Source organism: Salmo salar, chromosome 19, assembly GCF_965601325.2.
Source record: "Salmo salar chromosome 19, fSalSal1, whole genome shotgun sequence".
Lineage (NCBI taxonomy): Eukaryota > Metazoa > Chordata > Actinopteri > Salmoniformes > Salmonidae > Salmo > Salmo salar.
Genome location: NC_138309.1, coordinates 79442501 through 79468096, shown reverse-complemented (window position 1 = coordinate 79468096; position 25596 = coordinate 79442501). Strand labels below are relative to the sequence as shown.

General features: G+C 40.9%; 2 protein-coding genes across 3 annotated transcripts in view; one reads left to right on the top strand and one right to left on the bottom strand.

The window, feature by feature from the left end:
- LOC106579654 (laminin subunit alpha-1) overlaps nt 1-3726 on the bottom strand; it is an 85144-nt gene extending 81418 nt beyond the window's left edge. For both annotated transcript variants that reach the window (XM_014159776.3, XM_082965991.1), the window contains exon 1: nt 3453-3726. In XM_014159776.3, the coding sequence (XP_014015251.2) occupies nt 3453-3516 (64 nt within the window). In that variant the 5' untranslated portion in view covers nt 3517-3726. The remainder of the gene's footprint in view (nt 1-3452) is intronic.
- Nucleotides 3727-21681: 17955 nt separating this feature from the next.
- LOC106579658 (uncharacterized) lies at nt 21682-24018 on the top strand. Its single transcript, XM_014159792.3, has one exon. It carries the CDS (start codon nt 22030-22032, stop codon nt 22897-22899), a length of 870 nt encoding a protein of 289 aa, XP_014015267.1. The 5' UTR covers nt 21682-22029; the 3' UTR covers nt 22900-24018.
- The last annotated feature ends 1578 nt before the right edge of the window (nt 24019-25596 follow it).

Sequence of the window (25596 nt, the reverse complement as noted above, 5' to 3'; positions counted from 1 at the left end):
TGTTTTTTGGGTTGATCTCCAATTGGAGGAAGCTGGTCCTCGTTGCCTCTGATTGGAGATCATATTTAAGTAGGAGTTTTTCTTCCGGGGTTTTTGTGGGTAGTTGTTTTCCGTTTTGTCAAGTCTACCTGACGGAACTGTTGGCTGTCGTTTTGTTGTTTTGTTTAAGTGTCTTCATTAAAGTAAAAAAATGAGCACTCTACACGCTGCGCCTTGGTCCCCTTTATACGACCCGCGTTACAGAACGACTGGGTCAAAAAGACAAAAAGACTTAGCAACTGGGTCGCGTCTCTGGTAACCTAACCTATAAAATGAACGGCCAGCCGGCTTGGCTAGCATACATAGATGTGTCGGGACTCTGCCTCGTACCTATGACCGCAGCACAGGAACGCTAAAAAAGTAGTTTAGCATGCCCTCTCGTGTACAATTGCTTTAGTATGCGCCCCCTATTTGCTCCATGGCTCAAAAGCGTTCAGTATTCAGACCCCTTGACTTTTTTCACATTTTGATATGGTACAGCCTTATTCTAAAATGTATTAAATAATTTTTCCTCATCAATCTACACGCAATACCCCATAACAACAAACCAAAAACAGGTTAAGAATTTTTTGCTAATTTAAAAAAAATGAAATACCTTACTTACATAAGTATTTTGACCCTTTGCTATGAGACTCAAAATTGAGCTCAGGTGCATCCTGTTTCGATTGATCATCCTTGAATCATCCTTGATTACCTGTGGTAAATTCAATTGACTGGACATGATTTGGAAAGGCACACATCTGTCTATATAAGACCCAAAAGTTGACAGTGCATGTCAGAGTAAAAACCAAGCCATAAGATTGATGGAATTGTCTGTAGAGCTCTGAGACAGGATTGTGTCGAGGCACAGATCTGGGGAAGGGTACCAAAACATTTCTGCAGCATTGAAGGTCCCCAAGAACACAGTGGCCTCCATCATTCTTAAATGGAAGAAGTTTGGAACCACCAAGACTCTTCCTAGAGCTGGCCGCCCGGGCAAACTGAGCAATCGGGGGAGAAGGGACTTGGTCAGGGAGGTGACCAAGAACCTGATGGTCGCTCTTACAGAGCTTCAGAGGTCCTCTGCGGAGATGGGAGAACCTTCCAGAAGGACAATCATCTCTGCAGCACTCCACCAATCAGGCCTTTATGGTAGAGTGGCCAGATGGAAGTAACTCCTCAGTAAAAGGCACATAACAGCCTGCTTGGAGTTTGCCAAAAGGCACCTGAAGGACTCTCAGACCATGAGAAACAAGATTCTCTGGTCTGATGAATCCAGAATTGAACTCTTTGGCTTGAATGCCAAGTGTCACGTCTGGAGGAAACCTGGCACCATCCCTACGGTGAAGCATGGTGGTGGCAGCATCATGCTGTGGGGATGTTTTTCCAGTGGCTGGGACTGGGAGACTAGTCAGGATCAAGGGAAAGATGAAGTACAGAGAGATCCTTAATGAAAACCTGCTCCAGAGCACTCAGGACGTCAGACTGGGGCGAAGGTTCACCTTCCAACAGGACAATGACCCTAAGCACACAGCCAAGACAATGCAAGAGTGGCTTTGGGACAAGTCTCTGAATGTCCTTGAGTGGCCCAGCCAGAGCCCGGATTTGAACCTGATCGAACATCTCTGGAGAGACCTGAAAATAGCTGTGCAGGGACACTCCCCATCCAACCTGACAGAGGTTGAGAGGATCTGCAGAGAAGAATGTGAGAAACTCCCCAAATACAGGTGTGCCAAACTTGTAGAGTCATACCGAGACTCGAGGCTGTAATCGTTGCCAAAGGTGCTTCAACCAAGTGTTGAGTAAAGGCTTTGAATACTTATGTAAATGTAATATTTCAGTTTTCATTTTTTTTTTACATTTGCAAAAAGATCTAAAAACCTGTTTTTGCTTTGTCATTTTGGGGTATTGTGTGTAGATTGATAAGGGGGAAAAAACGATTTACTCCATTTTAGAATAAGGCTGTAAGGTAACAAAATGTGAAAAAGTAAAGGGGTCTAAATACTTTCCGAATGCACTGTACCCACCATCTTTGCTGTAGCCAAAGATGATCTGTTGCTCAATGACTGGTAAACTTTGCAGGTGTTTCTGATTAATCAACAATGCCATGCTGGTGGATGGTACCATTCAAATAAAACCCAGCCCAAAAATGAAATGTAGGATAAAAATCATTTACACCTCATTTCATAGGAAAAGACAAGGCATCGGTACGAATTTGCACGAAGCGGGCAGTTCGGGTTTGTCACTTCAAGCCCAAATGTATCATACTTTGACTAAAACTTTGACTGATTGACCTACATTGTTGTGCAACACCATGGTTAAGCTCTGGCCATCGTCTTTTAGCTTGAAAAACTGGTGTGGGCATTTAATTAGGGTCAAATTTGAACAATTTACAAAATAATATATATATATACATATATATATATATATATATATATATTCATAGAGTAGTTAACTACAGAAAAACATGCAATTAACTTGATTTAAAAAAAATGTATCGTTTGACAGCCCTACGATTTAATATAAGTAATTGTGGGATATGGAGATCCCCAACATGGTTATGCCAACAAGTATAGGTAGAAGCTTCTCCAATTAGTTTTGAGAAGAAGCCTTCTACAAGCAAGCGTGTATTCAGTATTCAAGAATATCAATTCAATTAAAAGTGTTTCTTAAATGTATTGAATTGAATGGGGGGGGGGGACAAGTTACACAGCACATCAACATCTGATCATGATTCCAATGTAATGTAAAAAAATTAAAAAATAAGCCAAACCATAAGGGAATGTAATGAAAGCTGGTCTATTTGAAGCCTAAAATCTGCACCTCAAACATTTTCTACTGATGATTGTTGTTGCAATTAGAGGAATTGAATTGGGCCTTGAGGCAACCCTAGTATGTTAGCGTGACTGTGCTTTGGAGAGAGAGGCGTCAGCAATTGTAAACCATTTCAATGACAATGGCCCGGAATTTCTCTCAAGGTGAGAACTAACGGTTTAACAAAGTAACTATCATGTAGATTGGCCGGTGATATTAGTCTCCTGGTGATGCAACTGGTTGTATTAAAAATGGTTAGAATACTTTGTAATGACATAGAATGCTCCTGTTTGTAATTGTAAACTAATGGCTGAATTATTGTCTGCAATTTCAACACCAACACACATTACCTTTCACTCAATTTATGAAATACATATTAGCCTATTTCTGTTTTAATCTGGCAAATGTAAAAAACAGTAAATAGTAATTACTCAAAATGCGTTCTATCAACAAAGATACATCTACTATTCCTAATCTTCCACTTATGCTCTACATAAATTTAAAGTGCATATCCCATACATTGCTTTTAGAATAAAAAATGCTTTGCCTCGGACGCAGTGAGACCTCGTGCTGAATGAGTGAAAATGCAGTCAATAGGAAAGAGATTATTTCCAGCTCACCTCTTTGCTGGCACTCCGCGGAGGATGCCCATAGCAGCACAATTGCACAGCAAAAGAGCCTCATCTTTCACAACACATGTGGACTTCGGCTTCTAATAAATGTCTCCAATATTAATTTAGGGATATATTTTCTAATGTTTACAGGAATTTATAGCCTAAAGTTGTCATGCACATTCGTTTCGCCTATGGTCTCTCTCTGTCATCTGTTCAGTGTGTACCCCTGTTCCACTCTCCTCTCTCCCCTCTCTCATCCAGCTAACTTCATCTAAATGTTGTTCTGTCGTCCCGTTACAAAGTCCTGGCTGGACCGCACCATTTGGTGAGGAGCAGGGGGGTTGACCAAATTCGTCGAGACTTTATCATCGCTGCCTTTTACTCTCAACTACCCTTTACAAATGTACACTGTTTTGTGTTTAATGATCATTTTATTTTAGAAAGGTTTAGAATAACAAAAACTTTTCACCAAATTTAAATGATTTCAACTTTTTTAATGTAGTCTACCTAGCAGCCTGTAGTCTGTTTGATGATTTAATTACGTCAACATCCTACATAAAATATATCATGCAGTTTGGATATTCAACTACGCTTCACAACTTGGCAAGCAGTCGTTGTAATTGGATTATTACACCAAATTCTACAACTTGTAAAAAAAAGTAGCTGTTTAACCTTTATACAAGCAGAGGGATACGCTGCGCGATTTACATAGCAGTAGCCTACAGTACACCAGATACTGTTATTCTGCTGATGATACACTAAAGCCCATGTAAATATTGAACCATGATTGTGATACTGGAATGGAAAGCAGCAGTGCCTTATTCCATCAAAGTTATGCAGGGCATTCAATAATCACAACCAACTGTACTAAACATTTAATACAGGCCTATGTTTGTATGAAACATTGGAAACGTGTCTTCCAGACTAATTTCAACAAAGCAAAACAAAACGAAGCAATTTATACCTGTGGATATCACAGCGATAACAAAAGGAACATTTGATCCATTTACCTATACATCTTCCAAAAACGACTACTTTAAACTTTTCAATGATTATAGATGGCTTAGCTGACATCATCACAAATACGATCTGTACTCTTCAATGGGGCAGAAGTCCTTGAGTTGTCATTCTGCATGGCCAGCTACCAACAATGACAAGAAACCGTCATGTGGAGAATTTCTAAGTGACTTGTGTCAGCTAGATTGAGTGTCATTATGTGATCAGGAGTGTGTGTATACTGCCCTCATGTGGATGTAATGAAAATGGGTGGGAATGTTAAGGCCTACAGTACTGCAGTAATAGACTACTGAATCAACTATTCAAGTCTAGCCACATTCACGTTCTATAATTCTATAATTACAGACAGCTCCTCCCATAAATGCATGCTTGTCGGGCTTGTATTCAGTTATTTTATGGAAAGGATCTCTGCAATGTTTTAACGAGGCAACGTCCTCACCCTTTTTGTAGAATCAATGACTTTAGTGACTTTTTTCAGAAAGTCCCTTTTCAAGAAGAAAGGCCTTGCCATTGTACATGGCGATACCAGAGGACAGAGACATAACAGACATGATTATTAATCGTACAGATCAAATGAGGCTGCTGAGGGCAGAACGGATCATAATAATGGCCGGAACGGAGCAAATGGAATGGCATCAATCACCTGGAGACCATGTGTTTGATGTATTTGATACCATTCCACTAATTCCAGTCATTACTACGAGCCCATTCTCCCCAATTAAGGGGCCACCAACCTCCTAAGGTATAGATTATCACGTGTTATAATGTCCTATTTTACTTCTGTGCATAGACAATGAGTGACTAATAAGCCTGCAAAGCATGAACATACCCTTACGACAACACCTATTCCTGTAACTATTCCTGTAACTATTCCAGTAAATATTCCTGTAAACCAGGGCATCATATAATGTGTTAGGCTTTTATGGAACAACACAAGAGCAGCCAACACCAATATATTGTATGGTTACAGTTAACTAAAGGTTAAATAAAATAATACATTGTAACGTGAAACTCCCCTATAGAGTTAAGGCATCCAGTGATTCCAGTCTACGGATTTCACCAGCTTGTTTAGTATAACCAGGCTCCTCCTTGGTGGAGATACTAGGGGAACCAGACGGACCGTTTTAGGGAGGCATGTTTTAACCAGGTTGTTTAGTCTGTATCTGTATCTACAGCAGCTTCTGTCAGGGAGGAATTTATTAGGCCAGACTGAGGAAAGGTCATGGTAGCGGGTGTATGTATAAATATGAGGAGCAATGAACATGACCCCTATTGACACAGACAGGACAGGACAGACAGGACAGAGACAGGACAGACAGACAGGACAGACATGACAGATAGACAGGACAGGGCAGACAGATAGACAGGACAGACAGATAGACAGGACAGACATGACAGAGACAGGACAGACAGACAGGACAGACATGACAGATAGACAGGACAGGACAGACAGGACAGACAGACAGACAGATAGACAGGACAGACATGACAGAGACAGGACAGACAGACAGGACAGACATGACAGATAGACAGGACAGACAGGACAGATAGACAGGACAGACAGGACAGACAGAGCAGACAGAAAGCACTATTGGTTCTATTGTTAAGGGATAAGGGGTAGAAGCAGGTGTACTATATCATTGCTCCAACCAGAAGATACATCTATGTTAGGACTTCAGAGCGTGGTCATCTACAAGCGACTGGAACATTCAGTTTATAAACAGCAGAAGGTCAGAGAGAGTCTGGATAGGCCTTATCTGTCATACAGAGGAGATGATAGAGGCATGCGAGCTCCAGAGACACAGTATTATTTCCGATATTAGAATTGCATGTTCAGAACCAATGGGTTACTGAGTATAACCCCTGTTACTTAGAAGTATTGTTATCTACAGTATCTGTTGATACCAATACAATTTAAAAAAAAATGTTTCTGTTAGGGTTTGTCTAACTAAAAGGCATGTCATTGTAACTCATGCCCTCTAGTGTTAACAAAACCCTCTAGTGGTAATCTCCTGTCTGGACTGCTGCAACTCGCTGTTAGCTGGGCTCTCCGCTTGTGCCATCAAACCCCTGCAACTTATCGAGAATGCCGCAGCCCGCCTGGTGTTCAACCTTCCCAAGTTCACCCATGTCACCCCACTCCTCAGCATAGTCCACTAGCTTCCAGTCGAAGCTCGCATCCACTACAAGACCATGGTACTTGTCTACGGAGCAGCAAGAGGAACTGCCCCTCTCTATCTTCAGGTTATGTTCAAACCCTACACCCCAACATGAGTACTCTATTCTGCCACCTCTGGTCTCTTGGCCCTCCTACCAGGGGCGAAAATCTGATATCAACTTTGGAGGGGATAATTACATGAAATTTTCTCAAGAGCAATTCCTGAGGGGGACACCAAAAGTAGTGCTGTAACACATAGCCTACATTGTAATATGGTAAATGTATATTGAGGAACCAAAGAAATAAGGTGTTTGCCGTACTCCTAACTACCGGTACCCAAAACTACACAACTAATCACAACAGCAATACCATTGCCTTTAACAAATCTTAGTTCAGTCACCAGTTTAAGTTGAGAGTGGGGGTATCCATGTCATTTTCCAATTATGTTCCTATTTTACAAGTAAAAAAAATGAGAACCTTTCGTAATGTTGCCAAACAAAGACTAAACAAACTTACCTGAGACTCCCTGTCTCTGCCAGTCTGTCCCTGCATATCTGTCCCCAACTCTGCTGTCTGTGTGACATCTGTTGCCTGCTCTGCCTAATGACATCATTGTGAAACATTTCCATTAGAATTTCATTTCTTTCTTATGAACATTTTATCAACTAGTCTTTGAGATATTAGGCTACTAGGATTCTTACTTTGCGTTTTGGTGTACTGAAAAATACTCTGATGTCCGTCTTTTATTTTTCTGCCATTTTTCTACCTGGCTGGCTGGCTGGCTACACACACACACAGTGTGTAGGTTATTTACAGTAGGAGATGGGCTTCTATCATCTTATCTTTTATCATTCTATTTGGGCTTCGATCTAAAAGGTAGCTAGCAAATGTGAAACAGATTAAAATGACAAGAGTTGACAGCTGTATGAGTTCACCATTTACACAACATATGCTGCAACCTTTTGTAATTTTAATAGTTTGTTTCATATTGGCTGGCTTCCAACAATAGCTGAATTTGCAAAGCTAGCGAGCACCAATTCCGTTTTAGTGGTGTTTGCTATAATCTTTGCTACCCGGGTTAAATAAAGGTGAAATAAAATAAATAAATAAAAGTTCCCTTGCGACAATTTAGCTTTTGCAACGAGACCATTAAATATATTTAAGACAATGGTAGAAGAGAGTGTAGTTCTGTTCAGTTTGGACTCCAGTTTATCGCTAACCTTATCACAGGGACTTTGAAGCACTAACTTACATCATCTGCATGCTGATCTTGGAATAAATTGACAATAGCAAAGATTCCATCTTTGACGAGGCCACATAAATGGAATAGGTACTCGCTAGCTTAATAGTTAATATTTGCGCGCTAGCTCTGCATATTCAGCTAGTGTGTGTGCGCGATTGACTGGATTAACCTCACGTCAGTTACGTTCATTGAGTGCCTTTCAGACAGTGGATACGACCCCTCTGTTACCTTGCCAACTAAGGAACTGGCAGTGGATCAAACCATTGTGAGGCAAACGGTGGGGGGGGTCGCAATCTTTTGAAACTTAAAAACGCACTATTAAGTGTCTATAATCAGCACAATTGCTTTCATTGCGTATTATTAATATTATTTAAATTACATAGTTATGTTTCAGTGATATATTGGGGGGGACAAATCATATTTTTCCCAGGATGGGGGGGTCGTATCCCCCCCGTCCCCCCCGGGATTTCCGCCCCTGCCTCCTACCCCTATGGGAGGGCAGCTCCCGCACAGCCCAGTTAAAGCTCTTCTCTGTCCGGTGACCCCAATGGTGGAACCAGCTTCCCCTTGAAGCTAGGACAGCAGACTCCCTGCCCATCTTCCGAAAACTTTTGAATCCCTACCTCTTCAAAGAGTATCTTAAATAATCCACTTCCGCTTAAGAAACGTTTTGCAACCAAATCGGTGTAATGAATACCGCCCTGGTTTTCTTAACCCTGATGGCTATAGTCCACTCACCTGCTGGTGTCCCAGGTCTTATTTAGTCTGCTGAATTAAAGGAAATAATGGGAAATAGCAGGGCTATAATGGTTAAATATATATATATATATATATATAAATAAATATGTATGTATATATATATATATATAAATAAATATGTATATATGTATATATATATATATATATATATATGTATATATATATATATATAAATATGTATATATATATGTATATATGTATATATATATATATGTATATATGTATATATATATATATATGTATATATGTATATATGTGTATATATATATATATATGTATATATATATATATATATGTATATATGTATATATGTATGTATATATGTATATATGTATGTATATATGTATATATATATATATGTATGTATATATGTATATATGTATATATATACATGTATATATATATATATATATATATATATATATATGTATATGTATATGTATATGTATATGTATATATATATATATATATATATATATATGTATATATATATGTATATATATATATATATATATATATATATATATATATATATATATATGTATATATATATGTATATGTATATATATATATATATATATATATATATATATATATGTATATATATATGTATATGTATATATATATATGTATATATATATATATATATATATATGTATATATATATATATATATGTATATATATATATGTTTTTATTTTAAGCCCGCCACCTCTTCAGAGGACAAAATGTATTACTGTTCTTTATTTTATCAAGTTAAAATAAAACATTTAATATTTACAATTTTTATATATATATATATATATATATATATATATATATATATATATATATATATATATATATATATATATATATAAAAAAATTATATATATAAAAATTGTAAATATTAAATGTTTTATTTTAACTTGATAAAATAAAGAACAGTAATACATTTTGTCCTCTGATAGAGGTGGCGGGCTTGAAATAAAAACATCTTCTTTCAAACACAACAGACAAATGCCTCATGAAATTACAATGAACACTTATAGTTTAGACGGAAAGTCAAGTGTTTTAATTTAATTAAAAAGTAACCAGAAATATGACTGAGACATACAGTACTCAACACTGAGACATACAGTACTCAACACTAAGACATAGTACTCAACACTGTGGCCTACAGTACTCAACACTGAGACATACAGTACGCAACACTGAGAAATACAGTACTCAACACTGAGACATACAGTACTCAACACTGAGACATACAGTACTCTGCACTGAGGCATACAGTACTCAACACTAAGACATACAGTACTCAACACTGAGACATACAGTACTCAACACTAAGACATACAGTACTCTACACTGAGGCATACAGTACTCAACACTAAGACATACAGTACTCAACACTGATACATACAGTACTCAACACTAAGCATATAGTACTCGACATTGTGGCCTACAGTACTCAACACTAAGACATACAGTACTCAACACCGATGCCCTACAGTACTCAACACTAAGATATACAGTACTCAACACTGTGGCCTACAGTACTCAACACTAAGACATACAGTACTCAACACTGAGACATAAAGTACACAAACACTGAGACATACAGTACTCAACACTGAGACATAAAGTACACAAACACTGAGACATACAGTACTCTGCACTGAGGCATACAGTACTCAACACTAAGACATACAGTACTCAGCACTGAGACATACAGTACTCAACACTGAGACATACAGTACTCAACACTGAAGCCTAGAACTGGCACAGCTTACTATTATTACCTACTGACTTTGTCTTCAGTTTCCAGAGCAACTTGTTGATGTACTTTCCATGAGGCCTTGTCTCTCTCTGTGTCCTAGTCAGGTTCCCTGAATGAATCTCCTGTACCAGGAATGGCCAGAGTCAGCTCTTCAGAGATTAGTAACTGAGAGGGCGAGATCATAAGGCTATGGTGCAACTGCTTAGGTGACGCTAGGCCTCTCAAGGATCCACACAGGGGACACAACGACTGAGGTGTCAGTGCTTTATTTAGCGGTTTGGACTCTTGCTGGACAGGTTTAGGGAAACGGTGAGTCCTCATTTCTAGGTTTGAGGGGAAGTTGTTTTGAAGGAAATACACGGACCAAGATCAAACTATTTTCTCTGATCTGCTGCGCCATCTTGTGGTGATTTGGGATGATATGTTGCCTTTCTCAATGATGACATTCACTGAGCAGTACTTGACAGTTATTGAACAACATGACTTTAAAAAGCTTAAGAACATTCTATCCGACTCATTTCTCTCTCCCTACCTTGTCTTCTTTATTGAAATCTAATCAAATCTGTCCCTACCCTAGCTCTGTCTCTGTCCGGGGGTGGGGTGGGGGGGGGGGGGGGGGGGTGATGCAATTAGAGAGAATCAGAGAGCCATAATGAGTCCGGCTGAGGCTAGGAGGCTACTCTTCCATCTATTCCATTAGCCATGGAAGCAGCAGCTGAAGCCCATTTGCAGATCCTCACAGTTGGTACCATTACCCTGCTCTGATAGAAGTCCTGCCTGCCTGGCACGGGCACCGATCGACAGACCGCTGCTAATGGAATGGCACTAGGGCAGGAAGTGTGTGAGCAGAATGAGCCCAGGTACCTCAAGCCATACAATTCTGTGGCTAAAGTGACTGTTACAACCCCAGGAGAAAACGCTCTGTCTCATCTGAGAGATAACAATGTCTGTCAGGTCATTTATTTGAACCCTTATTTTACCAGGTTAGTTGACTGAGAACACATTCTTATTTACAGCAACAATCTAGAGAATAGTTACAGGGGAGAAGAGATGAATGAACCAATTGGAAGCTGGGGATGATTAGATGTCCATGATAGTAATTTAGCCAGGACACAGGGTTAACACCCCTACTCTTACAATAAGTGCCATGGGATCTTTAGTGAGGACACTAGTTTAACGTCCCATCCGAACGACGGCACCCTACACAGGGCAATGTCCACAATCACCGCCCTGGGGCATTGAGTTATTGTTTGCCTCCGACTGGCCCTCCAACACCACTTCCAGCAGCATCTGGTCTTCCATGCAGGGACCAACCAGGACCAACCCTGCTTAGCTTCAGAAACAAGACAGCAGTGGGATGCAGGGTGGCATGCTGCTGACCAGGACCAACCCTGCTTAGCTTCAGAGGCAAGACAGCAGTGGGATGCAGGGTGGCATGCTGCTGGTGGTTGAGATTATGGAAGTCTTGTGCAGAGAGACAGAGAGCCAGTCAGAGAGAGAGAGAGATACATTTACATTTTAGTCATTTAGCAGACGTTCTTATCCAGAGCAACTTACAGGAGCAGTTAGAGTTAAATGGATACTGGGCCTTTTATCTACTCCGCCAGAGTCAGATGAACTCGTGGATAACATTTTATGTCTCTGTGTCCAATATGAGCGAGCCAATGCTAACTAGCTTTAGCACAATTAATGGAAGTCTATGGGTATCTCCTAGCATGCAACTTCCTTCAAATCGCACACAGCGGCATAAACATCGTATCCCTTTAAATGCTTGCTCAAGGGCACATCAACAGATTTTTCACTTAGTCGGTTCTGGAATTTGAACCATCAACCTTTCGGTTACTGGCCTAATACTCTTAATCGCTAGGCTACCTGCTGGATGGATGGATGGATGGATGGATGGATGGATGGATAGATGGATAGATAGATAGGCAGACAGACAGATAGGCAGACAGATAGGCAGACAGACAGATAAACAGATAGGCAGGCAGACAGATAAACAGATAGATAGGCAGGCAGGCAGACAGATAGGCAGGCAGACAAAGAGATAGAGAGAGATAGGCAGACAGATAAGCAGACAGACAGATAAACAGATAGGCAGGCAGACAGATAAAAATATAGACAGATAGGCAGACAGACAGGCAGACAGATAGGCAGACAGACAGATAAACAGATAGGCAGGCAGGAAGACAAAGAAGGAGGTAGAGAGAGATAGGGCAGAGGCAGAGTAAGGGGCAGGAGCAGAGGGGCGGAGAGTAAGAGCAGAGTAGATAGGCAGGCAGACAGATAAACAAATAGATAGGCAGGCAGACAGACAGATACAGTTGAAGTCGGAAGTTTACATACACTTAGGTTGGAGTCATTAAAACTCATTTTTCAACCACAACACAAATGTAATTTTAACAAACTATAGTTTTGGCAAGTTGGTTAGGACATCTACCTTGTGCATGACACAAGGAATTTTTCCAACAATTGTTTACAGACAGATTATTTCACTTATAATTCATTGTATCACAATTCCAGTGGGTCAGAAGTTCACATACACTAAGTTGACTGTGCCTTTAAATTGCTTGGAAAATTTCAGAAAATAATGTCATGGCTTTAGAAGCTTCTGATAGGCTAATTGACATCATTTGAGTCAATTGGAGGTGTACCTGTGGATGTATTTCAAGGCATACCTTCAAACTCAGTGCCTCTTTGCTTGACATCATGCTTGACATCACCTAAAAAAAAAAAATTGTAGACCTCCACAAGTCTGGTTCATCATTGGGAGCCATTTCCAAATGCCTGAAGGTACCACATTCATCTATATAAACAAAAGTACGCAAGTATAAACACCATGGGACCACGCAGCCGTCATACCGCTCAGGAAGGAGACGCGTTCTGTCTCCTAGAGACTTTGGTGCGAAAAGTGCAAATCAATCCCAGAACAACAGAAAAGGACCTTGTGAAGATGCTGGAGGAAACAGGTACAAAAGTATCTATATCCACAGTAAAACGAGTCCTATATCGACATAACCTGAAAGGCCGCTCAGCAAGGAAGAAGCCACTGCTTCAAAACGGCCATAAAAAAGCCAGATTACGGTTTGCAACTGCACATGGGGACCAAGATCGCACTTTTTGGAGAAATGTCCTCTGGTCTGATGAAACAAAAATAGAACTGTTTGGCCATAATGACCATTGTTATGTTTGGAGGAAAAAGGGGGTCTTGCAAGCCGAAGAACACCATCCCAACGGTGAAGCAGGGGGGTGGCCGCATCATGTTGTGGGGGTGCTTTGCTGCAGGAGGGACTGGTGCACTTCACAAAATGGATGGCATCATGAGGGAAAATTATGTGGATATATTGAAGCATCATCTCAAGACATCAGTTAGGAAGTTTTAAAGCTTTGTCGTAAATGGGTCTTCCAAATGTACAATGACCCCAAGCATACTTCCAAAGTTGTGGCAAAATGGCTTAAGGACAACAAAGTCAAGGTATTGGAGTGGCCGTCACAAAGCCCTGACCACAATCCCATAGAAAATTTGTGGGCAGAACAGAAAAAGCGTGTGCGAGCAAAGAGGCCTACAAACCTGACTCCGTTACACCAGCTCTGTCAGGAGGAATGGGCCAAAATTCACCCAACTTATTGTGGGAAGCTTGTGGAAGGCTACCCGAAACATTTGACCCAAGTTAAACAATTTAAAGGTAATGCTACCAAATACTCATTGAGTGTATGTAAACTTCTGACCCACTGGGAAAGTGATGAAAGAAATAAAAGCTGAAATCAATCATTCTCTCTACTATTATTCTGACATTTCACATTCTTAAAATAAAGTGGTGATCCTAACTGACCTAAGACGGGGAATTTTTACTAGGATTAAACGTCAGGAATTGTGAAAAACTGAGTTGAAATGTATTTGGCTAAGGTGTATGTAAACTTCTGACTTCAACTGTAGATAGGCAGCGGCAGGCAGGCAGAGAGAGAGAGAGAGGCATTCTATGCCATCAAAAGGAACATAAAACTCGACATACCAATTAGGATCTGGCAAAAAATACTTGAATCAGTAATAGAACCCATTGCCCTTTATGGTTGTGAGGTCTAGGGTCCGCTCACCAAACAAGAATTCACAAAATGGGACAAACACCAAATTGAGACTCTGCATGCAGAATTCTGCAAAAATATCCTCAGTGTACAACGTAAAACACCAAATAATGCATGCAGAGCAGAATTAGGCCGATACCCGCTAAATATCAAAATCCAGGAAATTCTACAATCACCTAAAAGGAAGTGATTCCCAAACCTTCCATAACAAAGCCATCACCTACAGAGAGATGAACCTGGAGAAGAGTCCCCAAAGCAAGCTGGTCCTGGGGCTCTGTTCACAAACACAAACAGACCCCACAGAGCCCCAGGATAGAAACACAATTAGACCCAACCAAATCATGAGAAAACAAAAAGATAATTACTTGACACATTGGAAATAATTATTTAAAAAACAGAGCGAACTAGAATGCTATTTGGCCCTTTCAGAATACCTGACCACTGTGATTGACCCAAACTTAAGGAAAGCTTTGACTATGTACAGACTCAGTGAGCATAGCCTTGCTATTGAGAAAGGCCGTCGTAGGCAGACCTGGCTCTCAAGAGAAGACAGGTTGTGTGCACACTGCCCACAAAATGAGGTGGAAACTGAGCTGCACTTCCTAACCTCCTGCCAAATGTATGACCATATTAGAGACACATATTTCCCACAGATCCACAAAGAATTCGAAAAGAAACCCGATTTTAATAAACTCCCATATCTACTGGGTGAAATACCACAGTGTGCCATCACATCAGCAATATTTGTGACCTCCTGCCACAAGAAAAGGGCAACCAGTGAAGAACCAACATCATTGTAAATACAACCCATATTTATGTTTATTTATTTTCCCTTTGGGACTTTAACCATTTGCACATTGTTATAACACTGTATATACACATAATATGATATTTGTAATGCCTTTATTCTTTTGGAACTTCTGTGAGTGTAATGTTTACTGTTCATTTTTATTGTTTATTTCACTTTTGTATATTATCTTTGGCAATGTTAACATATGTTTGGCAATGTTAACATATGTTTCCCCTTGAATTGAATTGAATTGAATTGAATTGAGAGAGAGAGAGAGAGAGAGGGAGAGAGAGAGAGAGAGACAGAGAGAGAGAGAGATATTGGCAGGCAGACAGACAGATAGGCAGGCAGACAGATAAACAGATAGATAGGTAGGAAGATAGACAGATAGATAAACAGATAGGCAGGCAGACAGATAGATAAACAGATAGGCAGGCAGGCAGACAGATAAACAGATAGATAGACAGATAGGCAGACAGATAAACAGACAGATAGACAGATAGGCAGGCAGACAGATGAACAGATAGACAGATAGGCAGGCAGACAGATAAACAGACAGATAGACAGATAGGCAGGCAGACAGATAAACAGACAGATAGACAGATAGGCAGGCAGACAGATAAACAGATAGACAGATCATTATAATGAATAGTGGTAAAACACAGTACATCTATCTACCTTCACTCTCTGGTGAGGCTCATGCTCTGCTGTGTTTGTAATGTGTGTCTCTCCCCAGGTGGGGCCTAGTTAGGCTGCACAGCAGTACTTCATCATGGCGAGTGCCTGTTGTCAGAAGCACAATTGTTTTTTATCCTCAGATGCTGTTTCAGCAGCCCAAACCTGATTTGGGTACTTTGTAACTGCATTAACCGTATACTGTGGTCATACGTCACCTCCCCCCACCACCTCTCAGGGAACATTACAAATGGCATCTTTATGTTGTGTAATAGCCTGTGGGGTTGATATCCTCCTACCTATTCATCATATTGTTCCACTCTATGTCCACATTCTTTTTTTGTGGGTGAGTTTAAGCATTATATTTGCCACTTGTTCCGGCTGCAGAGATAGATGAACAAATTACATTTCAGATATTAAATAGTCCCCTGTTGAATACGGAATATATAATTGAAGTCATAGGAGGGTGTGGAAAATTGAAAATATACGTTTACCAGGAGACTCTGAACCATTACAGGAACTAAGACCCAGTGGGACAACTGTACCACCACTGGGATCAGCACCAAAAAAAATGTTCTTCATTCTGTAAGGCAATAAAACAGGCAGAACCATTTATTGATCACTTCATTGATTTGATCAATACTCACATGTTCAGGTAATACAGTCCTGTTTTCAGTTTATGTTTGTGTCTACTCAGAGTGTAACCCAACAACTTACTACAGGCTTTTGGCATAAGGCCAAAAGACGTTGACTGGAGAAAAAAAGTCAAATGGAAGATGGCGAGACATAATTACCCTCAATTACCATAAAACCTGGTAGGATACCGGGGGCTATTGTAACAGTTTTTGTATTTTACTCTATTGCTCAGAGACCACCTGAACTAGGACAGCCATTTTTTTTTTTAAATGTAAGTTACTTACATCTGTCTCATAATCATTCATTCCATTTATATGTGTCACGTCCTGACCAGTAAAAGAGGTTGTTTGTTATTGTAGTTTGGTCAGGGCGTGGCAGGGGGTGTTTGTTTAGAGTGTTTCGGGGTTTGTTGGGCTATGTTCTTATTTAAGAGGGGTGTTTGTTTAGAGTGTTTCGGGGTTTGTTGGGCTATGTTCTTGTTAGTCTATTTCTATGTTAGTTCTAGTATGTCTATTTCTATGTGGTGTTTATTGGGTTGACCTTCAATTGCAAGCAGCTGCTCCTCGTTGCTTCTAATTGAAGGACCTATTTAAGAGGGGTGTTTTTTTTCTATGGGATTTGTGGGTAGTTGTTTCCTGTTTAGTGTTTGTTGCACCTGACAGGACTGTTTCTCGTCGAAGTTTGTTGTTTTGTTAAGTATTTACGTTTTCCTTCATTAACAGAAGATGAGTATTCACATTCCCGCTGCGTTTTGGTCCAATTCATACGACGCCCGTGACAATATGTCTGTACATAAGACAGTCGGTTCACAATATTGATTTTAATCCAAAAAGTCCAGACGTTACATTTGCCTCCTTTTCAGGGGCAATTGTAACGCTAGCTGGGGTCAAATCTAAAATCAAAAAAAGTAACCAAATACATTCACTTAACTTTAAAAACATTCATGTTCATGAATTATCATAGACATATGCAATGATTTTGCACAAAATATGAGTATTTCTACGTACCTATGCGTAACCTATTATTACAGTAACAAAAAATGTCGTACTGGAGAGAAGAGGACCAAGACGCAGCGGGAATATGGATACTCATCTTTTAATTTCAAAGAAAAAAGGAGTAAAGCATCCACTTGACAAAACAATAAGAGATACTCACGACAGTGCAACAGTTCTGCAGGCTATTAAACGCAGTGCAAAACCAACTACCCACAACCCCAAAGAAAAACACACACACCTATATAGGACTCCCAATCAAAGGCAACTCAACACACCTGCCTTCAATTGGAAGTCCCAATCACCAACACAAACATTCACACACACAAAACTGCCGCGTCCTGACCCCAAAACTAATACAATAGCTCCATCTGCTGGTCAGGACGTGACAGTAACACCCATGTTTTAGCATGGCCATTCAGTTCCTCTCAAACATCTCAATAGTCAGATGGTGTCCAGATTATATCTGTTTACAATTTATTTTGTTCTACTGTATTATTAACTGTATGTTTTGTTTATTCCATGTCTAACTCTGTGTTGTTGTATGTGTCGAATTGCTATGCTTTATCATGGTCAGGTCGCAGTTGCAAATGAGAACTTGTTCTCAACTAGCATACCTGGTTAAATAAAGGTGAAATAAAAAATAAAAAATGGCACTCTACAGGACTTCAAGGCTATTTAAAAATAGTATTTGTATAATCCATGTATAATTCATACAATCTTAAAGCTAAAATCAGTTATTTTCATGATTTGGCAGCTTGGCTCAGGGTCATTACAATTGCCCCCAGCTGCCATGACAACACCTATTGTGCCTAACAAGAGACTACAATAGTGATACTTCATTTCTGTCAATGTTCAACCAACAGATAGGGATGGAAATGATGCTAGTTTGAATTATTGGATATTAATGCTCAGGGCAATATAAGTAAAAACCAGCTGGTGGAAAAAAACACTTTCACCCCTAAAAAACTAACATTTGCCCATAAAACGTGCAAATAGTGAGATATTTCACTGTAACTTGTCAAGCATGGAGAGAACCAAGATGGGAATATACTGTGTGTTTCATCACTGTAGCTTGTTTCTGTTTGGAGAAATTCAAGATGCCTCAATTGCCCCCAGTCTCCCCTATGTTCTACTTTCACCGGCAGGGCAGGATGCTGTCACGCCTGCTCCAATTCCCCAACTCTGTTCGCCATTGTAATTTGTCTGTGTTACCCGTGTGCTGACGCTGTTCCTGTCTCGTTCTATGTCCATTCACTATTAAATGTTTGACACCCCGTACTTGCTTCTCCTCTACAGTGTCATCCCTTGACAGATGCTCATTTCCTCAAAACAAAAACAAGAACAAATGCGCCTGGGGCAGTCAGTGGCGCTGTTTCACCTCTCGTGGACCTTATTGTAGGAAGACTGGTCGACTATGGCAACCTCAAGTTTGCTTGCTTGACTTTCTTCTCACTACTTGGCCTTGACACTCTCCTCTTGCCGTCTTCCTCAGACTCATTTGTATTTCTCATCAGGTCTTCGTCTCACCAGAAGGAAAGCCCTAGGGTTCAAACACAGAAGCTGTTTAGTAGCCAACTCTGCTTGCTTGTGAATGCATGACCAATCTCCAAATCCCAGAAACACAAAGCAACAACCAAACTTTCCCCCAACCTTGGCAAGGAAACCTATGCAAATGAGGTCCACAGTCAAGACACTGCACGTGGATAATTGGCATTCATAACTTCCGACAACAATGGAATAACCGGGAGCAGATAATCCGCTCTTCCTCGTCTTTTATCTCTTTCACCGGATAAACATGGCGGAACAGGGTGGTTTGTGATTAGCCGCCAGTGATGATGGGTAATCTGATCCCGGCATGTACAAGGTCGTCACTACTAGTTACCACAGCCACAAAGGCATAAACCCCACCTATTTCTACAATTTCTATCTTCTTCAAATCTAATTTTAAAACCTAACCTTACCCCTAATTCTGACTTTGTGGCTGTGGTAACTAGTGACAACCCATGTGGTCGTACGCCACCGACATAAACCATGCATGAATAATACTTTTAGAGAGACCAATCTCTCGTCAGGTGACATAGTTTATTTCAGTCTCTCCAATCGGAGCCAGGAGCCAGGGAATGGGGTGCTGCTTCTTCCAAAATCCTCCCCTAGGGAAAACCATGATCCGCCTCTGATCACAGGATTCCCCAGGGCCGGGAATAATCCGTCCTGCTTTTTTCCATCAGAGAGGGGCCATCCCGGGGTTATCAGTTGCACAATGCCCAACGACAGCCCATGGGTCTGTGTGATAAGGCTCCAGCACCTGTCTCTCACTGTCACTCTGCGTGGATACAGGACCCTACCTGCACATTGCTAGTACTTTCATGGCATAAACTAGAAATACAGTTCTTTGGATATAGACAGTGATGTTGTTGTTGTTGTTGTTTCAGCACAGTGTAATCTGATTGAGTTGATCTGATGATTGATCATTTAAGTGATAGTGAATGTGGTGAAATGAAATCGGAAACTGGTATCCGCCGTTTTCTCATCTAGGAATAAAAAAAACGGTAAAGTTGTGACTGATCATCTTAAACTGTAGTCACCGGATTAGGTATTAATGGAAGAACATGGCCTACATATTAACATTAACACCTTGCTTTACTAGTTCAGCTGGCAGTGTATTCAGACAGTAGACTGCCTTGTTCAACAGCAGGGATTAAAAGTCAGTAAGTCAAATGAGTTTATTTTTTACATATCTGTTTTGGTTTGGGGGGGAGGAGGTGGACGTGGGGGGCTAAGGGGGCTAAGGGGGCATATTTAAGGCTAAATGAGGCACTCAGTCAAATTGTTAAGTGAGTTGCATTACCCGAGGAATTCCACTAACACCGGTACCCGGGTCCTTTGAGCTTTTGACACACACTGAGTGAAAGAAAATAACCCAAACCATGGTTTGATTTAAAGCATGCATACCTCAAACATGCATTTTGTAGGCCTATAGAAAGCTGATTGGTACAGTACAGCATTGTGGTGTCAAGTGTTTCACAGGTCTCCAATGGCATCTAAAATTGAGGACTTCAACGACGGCAGGACCCAGTCTGATATTTAGACTGATTCCACTGGGCACAGTCAGTTCAACGTCTATTTTTGAGTTTTCAACTAAAGTGAATTTGACATGAATTTGACATGAATTTGACATGAATTTGACATTTCACCATGACATTGAATTTAGCTTAAAAGTTGGGTGAAAAAAAGACTCTAAATTCCCTTATGTTTGCAAATCCAATCAGTTTTCCACATTGATTCCACGACATCACATGTAAAAAAATAAAATAAAGATATACCAAAATCCTGTTAGTCTACACCAGTTGTTTACGAAGCATGTGACTAATACAATTTGATTTGATTGGATTGATTTGTCCACTTGTGTCCCATACAATCAGTAACCCCTCAAGAACTGCTTCTTTTTTGAGAGCCTCTCCGTGGCTGCTTAATCCACATGCCTAACGCCATCTAATACTGTGTGAACTAATGAAAAGACATGGGGGAGGCATGAGGGTAACGGAGCCAATACATTTAGGAGACATGAAGCAACACTGTCTGCCATTATACAATATAATCCTGACTATCTGTGTATCTAAGAGAGCTATAAATAACAAGTGTTAAGAGACGCTAGAAGGAGAAAGAGAGATCTAAAAAGGAAATGATATTGGATAACACACTGATAGCATTGCCACAAAGGGTGTTTTGTTTTGACCACGGTTGTGGTTATAAATAGACTCATTTATAACCGTCTTGATGTATGCTTGGTGTAAGAGGATACAGTAGGTTCGTGACAAGAACAAATTGATCCCACGATCAAGCCAATGACAGTATGGTAGTCAAACACCACCGTTTGAAGGTGATTGAGGTAATTTATGTGTTAGTCGTTCAAATGAATACCACCATTCAGGGTCAAGGTTTGTGTGGTGGGCAGCATGGGCCTCCATCCTTGCGCCCTCTGCGCAATCAAGGTTAGTTATCGCCCAGGCCGGAGCGCACAAGTGACAGGAGCAGCTGAAGGGGGTGGAGGGATGTGGTTGGTGCTGGGGGGGGGGGTGACTTAGTCAGTGTGGCTGGGGTCGGGTGGTGCTATCCAGTCAGTGTGGGCTGGAGTTGATTTCAGCCCCCTGCTCCCTCCCCTCTTGTCAGCACACATTTCTCAAATCAGTCCCCTTGACAAACACACGTCTTTACTGCTCTGCGACACTCGGCTACACTTGGCCAGCACTTCCAGGGTCGATATCCAGCAGCATTTCACATCCGACACACACTAAGTGAGAATGTACACAGTTCCTCTGTTGACTGTGGACCGTTCCAGCACTGACCAAAGCTGCTTGTCTGTCGCTCTCAACCCTATCGGTTTCGGATGTTTCATGGCTAGTGCTTCTGGGTAATGCTCTTGAGCGTCTTGTTGTCTTGACATTGGTAATCCTGCTGAAGGTGCACCAATGGGACACAAGCAGTCCAAGGAAGAGGAGATGAAGAGGCAGGCGAGGAAGAGTGCCGGCCGTGAGGACAGCTTGACGTCGGCAGAGCGGATCCGCAACCACGCGTACAAACAGTGGGGCTACAGCATACTGAGCCTGGCCCGCCGTGGCCTCAAGGAACCCCCCAAGGAACTATGGGAGCTGACGGAGCTCGAGAAGCTCAATCTGTCGTTGAACTGCCTGCGGGCTCTGCCCCCCGCCCTCAGCATCCTCAGCAACCTGGTGGTCCTCAACCTGTGGGGGAACCAGCTGACCAGCCTGCCCCCAGAAATCGGCCAGCTCAGACACCTCCGCGTCCTGTTCTGCTACCGCAACCAACTGACCGAGGTTCCAGAGGAGCTGGGCAACTGCACCAGGCTGGAGGTCCTCAGCCTGGCCAACAACGAGATATCTGGCCTCCCTGCCTCCTGCGCCAACCTGACCTGCCTGAGGAAGCTCAATCTCAGCCACAACAAAATTGTTCACATCCCCGGCTGTGTCTACACCATGAAGAGACTGGTATTCCTCCACCTGGCCTGCAACAGGCTGGAGTGCATCGCCGAGAGCATCGCGGCGCTGGTGGAGCTCAAGATCCTCATCGTGGAGGGGAACGAGATCCACTCGCTGCCCAAGATGATCTGCTGCCTGACGCGGCTGGAGCTGCTCAATGTGGACTTCAACGACATCCAGAACGTGCCCCAGGAGATGCACCAGCTCAGCAGGCTGGAGAAGCTGGCCTACCACCCTCTGGATAAGGGGCTCCACATCATGCAGAACCCCTTGCAGAAGCAAATCAAAGAGGTGCTGGAAGGAGGCCTCATCGCCCTCTTTAATTATCTGAAATCTAATTAAGACTCCTCCACAGAATTTCTTCTGGGGACCCATTGTTGTTCTCCATGAAGGAACTAAATGTAAATCCATTGTTGTTGCTCATGAGGAGGATGAGATTTTGGAGTGATCCTCAACATGCACGAGAAAAGTATGAGAAAAAGCTAAGATTGTTGTTTTTTCATTTACTGTACATAACAAGACGATGCAACTGTGATTTTGCAAAAATGATTAGGCTACTAATCGAATGTCAGTAGTCATGATGCTTATGTAGAGTTATACCTAACAACTCTATTTGTGTTTAACATAATTGGGACACGTCGGTCATTATTAACTTCTAAAAGCAATGCTCAGTGGGGCTAAACACATTGCATGGAAATAGACTTGGACTGTTGGGCGGAAATCATCTAACGTGTAGCAAAGCTCTGCTGTCAGGATCCTCACATTCTGTACCAGAGGTTATCTAGAGAAGAGGCCATGTTTCAGGGGGGAGCCTTGGCATGTCTCTAACACGAGTTGACCTCCAACCTCTCATTCAATTACATCCTCTCTTAGTCTCGGAGCAGGTCGTCGGGATCAAGATCAGGAGGCTTCCATTACATCAACAGAAAGGTCAGCCTTGAGACTAGCCGTGTTTGCTGCTGTAGTTACCTACCCAACTCGTTTAAGAACAACAAGCAAATTCTGTTGCCAGTCTCCAACTCCATTCCGCTAAAAGGATCACATGCTATAATGCACACAGTCAATGGACCTACAGTCTTAATCATGCCTATTTGGGTTGGAATAGCATTTAAGTTTGTTTGCCACACATGCTGAATGTAGAACCTCATTGCACCTGAATGTAGCATTTCAAAAACCAAACGGGTTATGTGAACATGTCAGCTGGTGTTGTTTATTCTGCCTGATCATAAAGTTGCCCATTTTAATATGTCATCTTATTATGTAGGATTACCTATTGCTGTGTTAGTTTGAGGGGCAAATGCGCTCATCTCTATTTTATTGACCTGTTCTTAAGTCAGTATAAACTGAGGTCTAAATAAATATTAGATATTTATCCCCCCAAAAAACTATGCCTCAAATGTTTCCTGTGAACTTGTAACTCTTACAGAACACAACGATTATATCAGTCAAGATTTTGTGTGATTGGTGGGTCATGTCACAGTTCATTGTCCAGGTCAAAGGTCATGAGAAACAAGACCTGCGGGTATCAGAATAGGATTCTGCTCTGAAATATTCTATATCATAGACATTTCAGACATTTATGCAAAATCCTGCAAGCATGTGTGTGTTTTAGAAAATTCCTATCAACATTACATAAGCCTCAAAGGAACCACAGTCCACTTTGTATGTAGCTTTTATGTCTGTTTCAGGGACATTCAACCTGTATGATGTCACTGCATCTCAGACAATCCATTAAAGGCAGCACACAGTGTGTTTGTCTTGTGTAGCGTTGCAGGGTATATTACTGGGAACGTTCAGAGTTTACCAGTAAACTACCAGAAATGTTGTGTCTTTCAAGGATTTAATGTAATCTCTCTAAAAGACATCTAGTGACTTTTTTGAGTCCTTCAGATTATCACAGGTAATCATCTCTGGGCCTCTCTCTGGCCTTATCACATGTCAAATATATGAAATAATTAAAAAATATGATTTTAAAATAAATATAAAATGACAAAGCTGTAAAACGTTATCCTAAATATAAACCATCAACTAAGTGAATACCATTGGTGTTTAATATGAGGGTTTCAGCATGAAGTATTATTTATATATTTTTTGCACACTTTTATTTATTTTACGATGTCAATATGTATTTGTTGTCAATGTTTTGGTGTCAAACTAGTGGCAGTTGTGAAAAAAGTCAATAGTTGGAAGAGTTGCAGAGGTAATTGAAAAGAATGCCGTTGTTGATTAGCTTTTTCATTAATTAGGCTATTTTCTCTTAAACCATATGATCTATCTACTAGAAACTAATGGACAATATGGACATAGATATAACAAATCTGTACTATTTCTGAATATTTTTGGGGGTTTTGTTATTCAAGTATAAATTACCAAAGTTACGATAGATTGCCATAGATGTTCTGTTAATTATCAAAACTACTGAAGATTTCGGTAACTTTGGTAAATTAAAAAATTATAACTTGTGTGACATGCACATTAACATGTATTATTCATAATGAATACGTACTTTGGCCGTTAAAATGAGCCACTGTGGTTGTGGGAGGTTGGTACATTGTGTTGCAGTGACCTCTACTGATATACCTCACCTGGTGTGGTTGTGGGAGGTTGGTACATTGTGTTGCAGTGACCTCTACTGACATACCTCACCTGGTGTGGTTGTGGGAGGTTGGTACATTGTGTTGCAGTGACCTCTACTGACATACCTCACCTGGTGTGGTTGTGGGAGGATGGTACATTGGGTTGCAGTGACCTCTACTGACATACCTCACCTGGTGTGGTTGTGGGAGGATGGTACATTGTGTTGCAGTGACCTCTACTGATATACCTCACCTGGTGTGGTTGTGGGAGGTTGGTACATTGTGTTGCAGTGACCTCTACTGATATACCTCACCTGGTGTGGTTGTTAATTGTCAATGCAATTAAGAAATGGACATGAGTAAAGATTTTCTATCACTTGAACGACAACTCTATAACACTTATCAACATATTAAAAGCTAATCTCCATCGAGCCTTAGTAAATAATCAAATTTTCACTCTGAT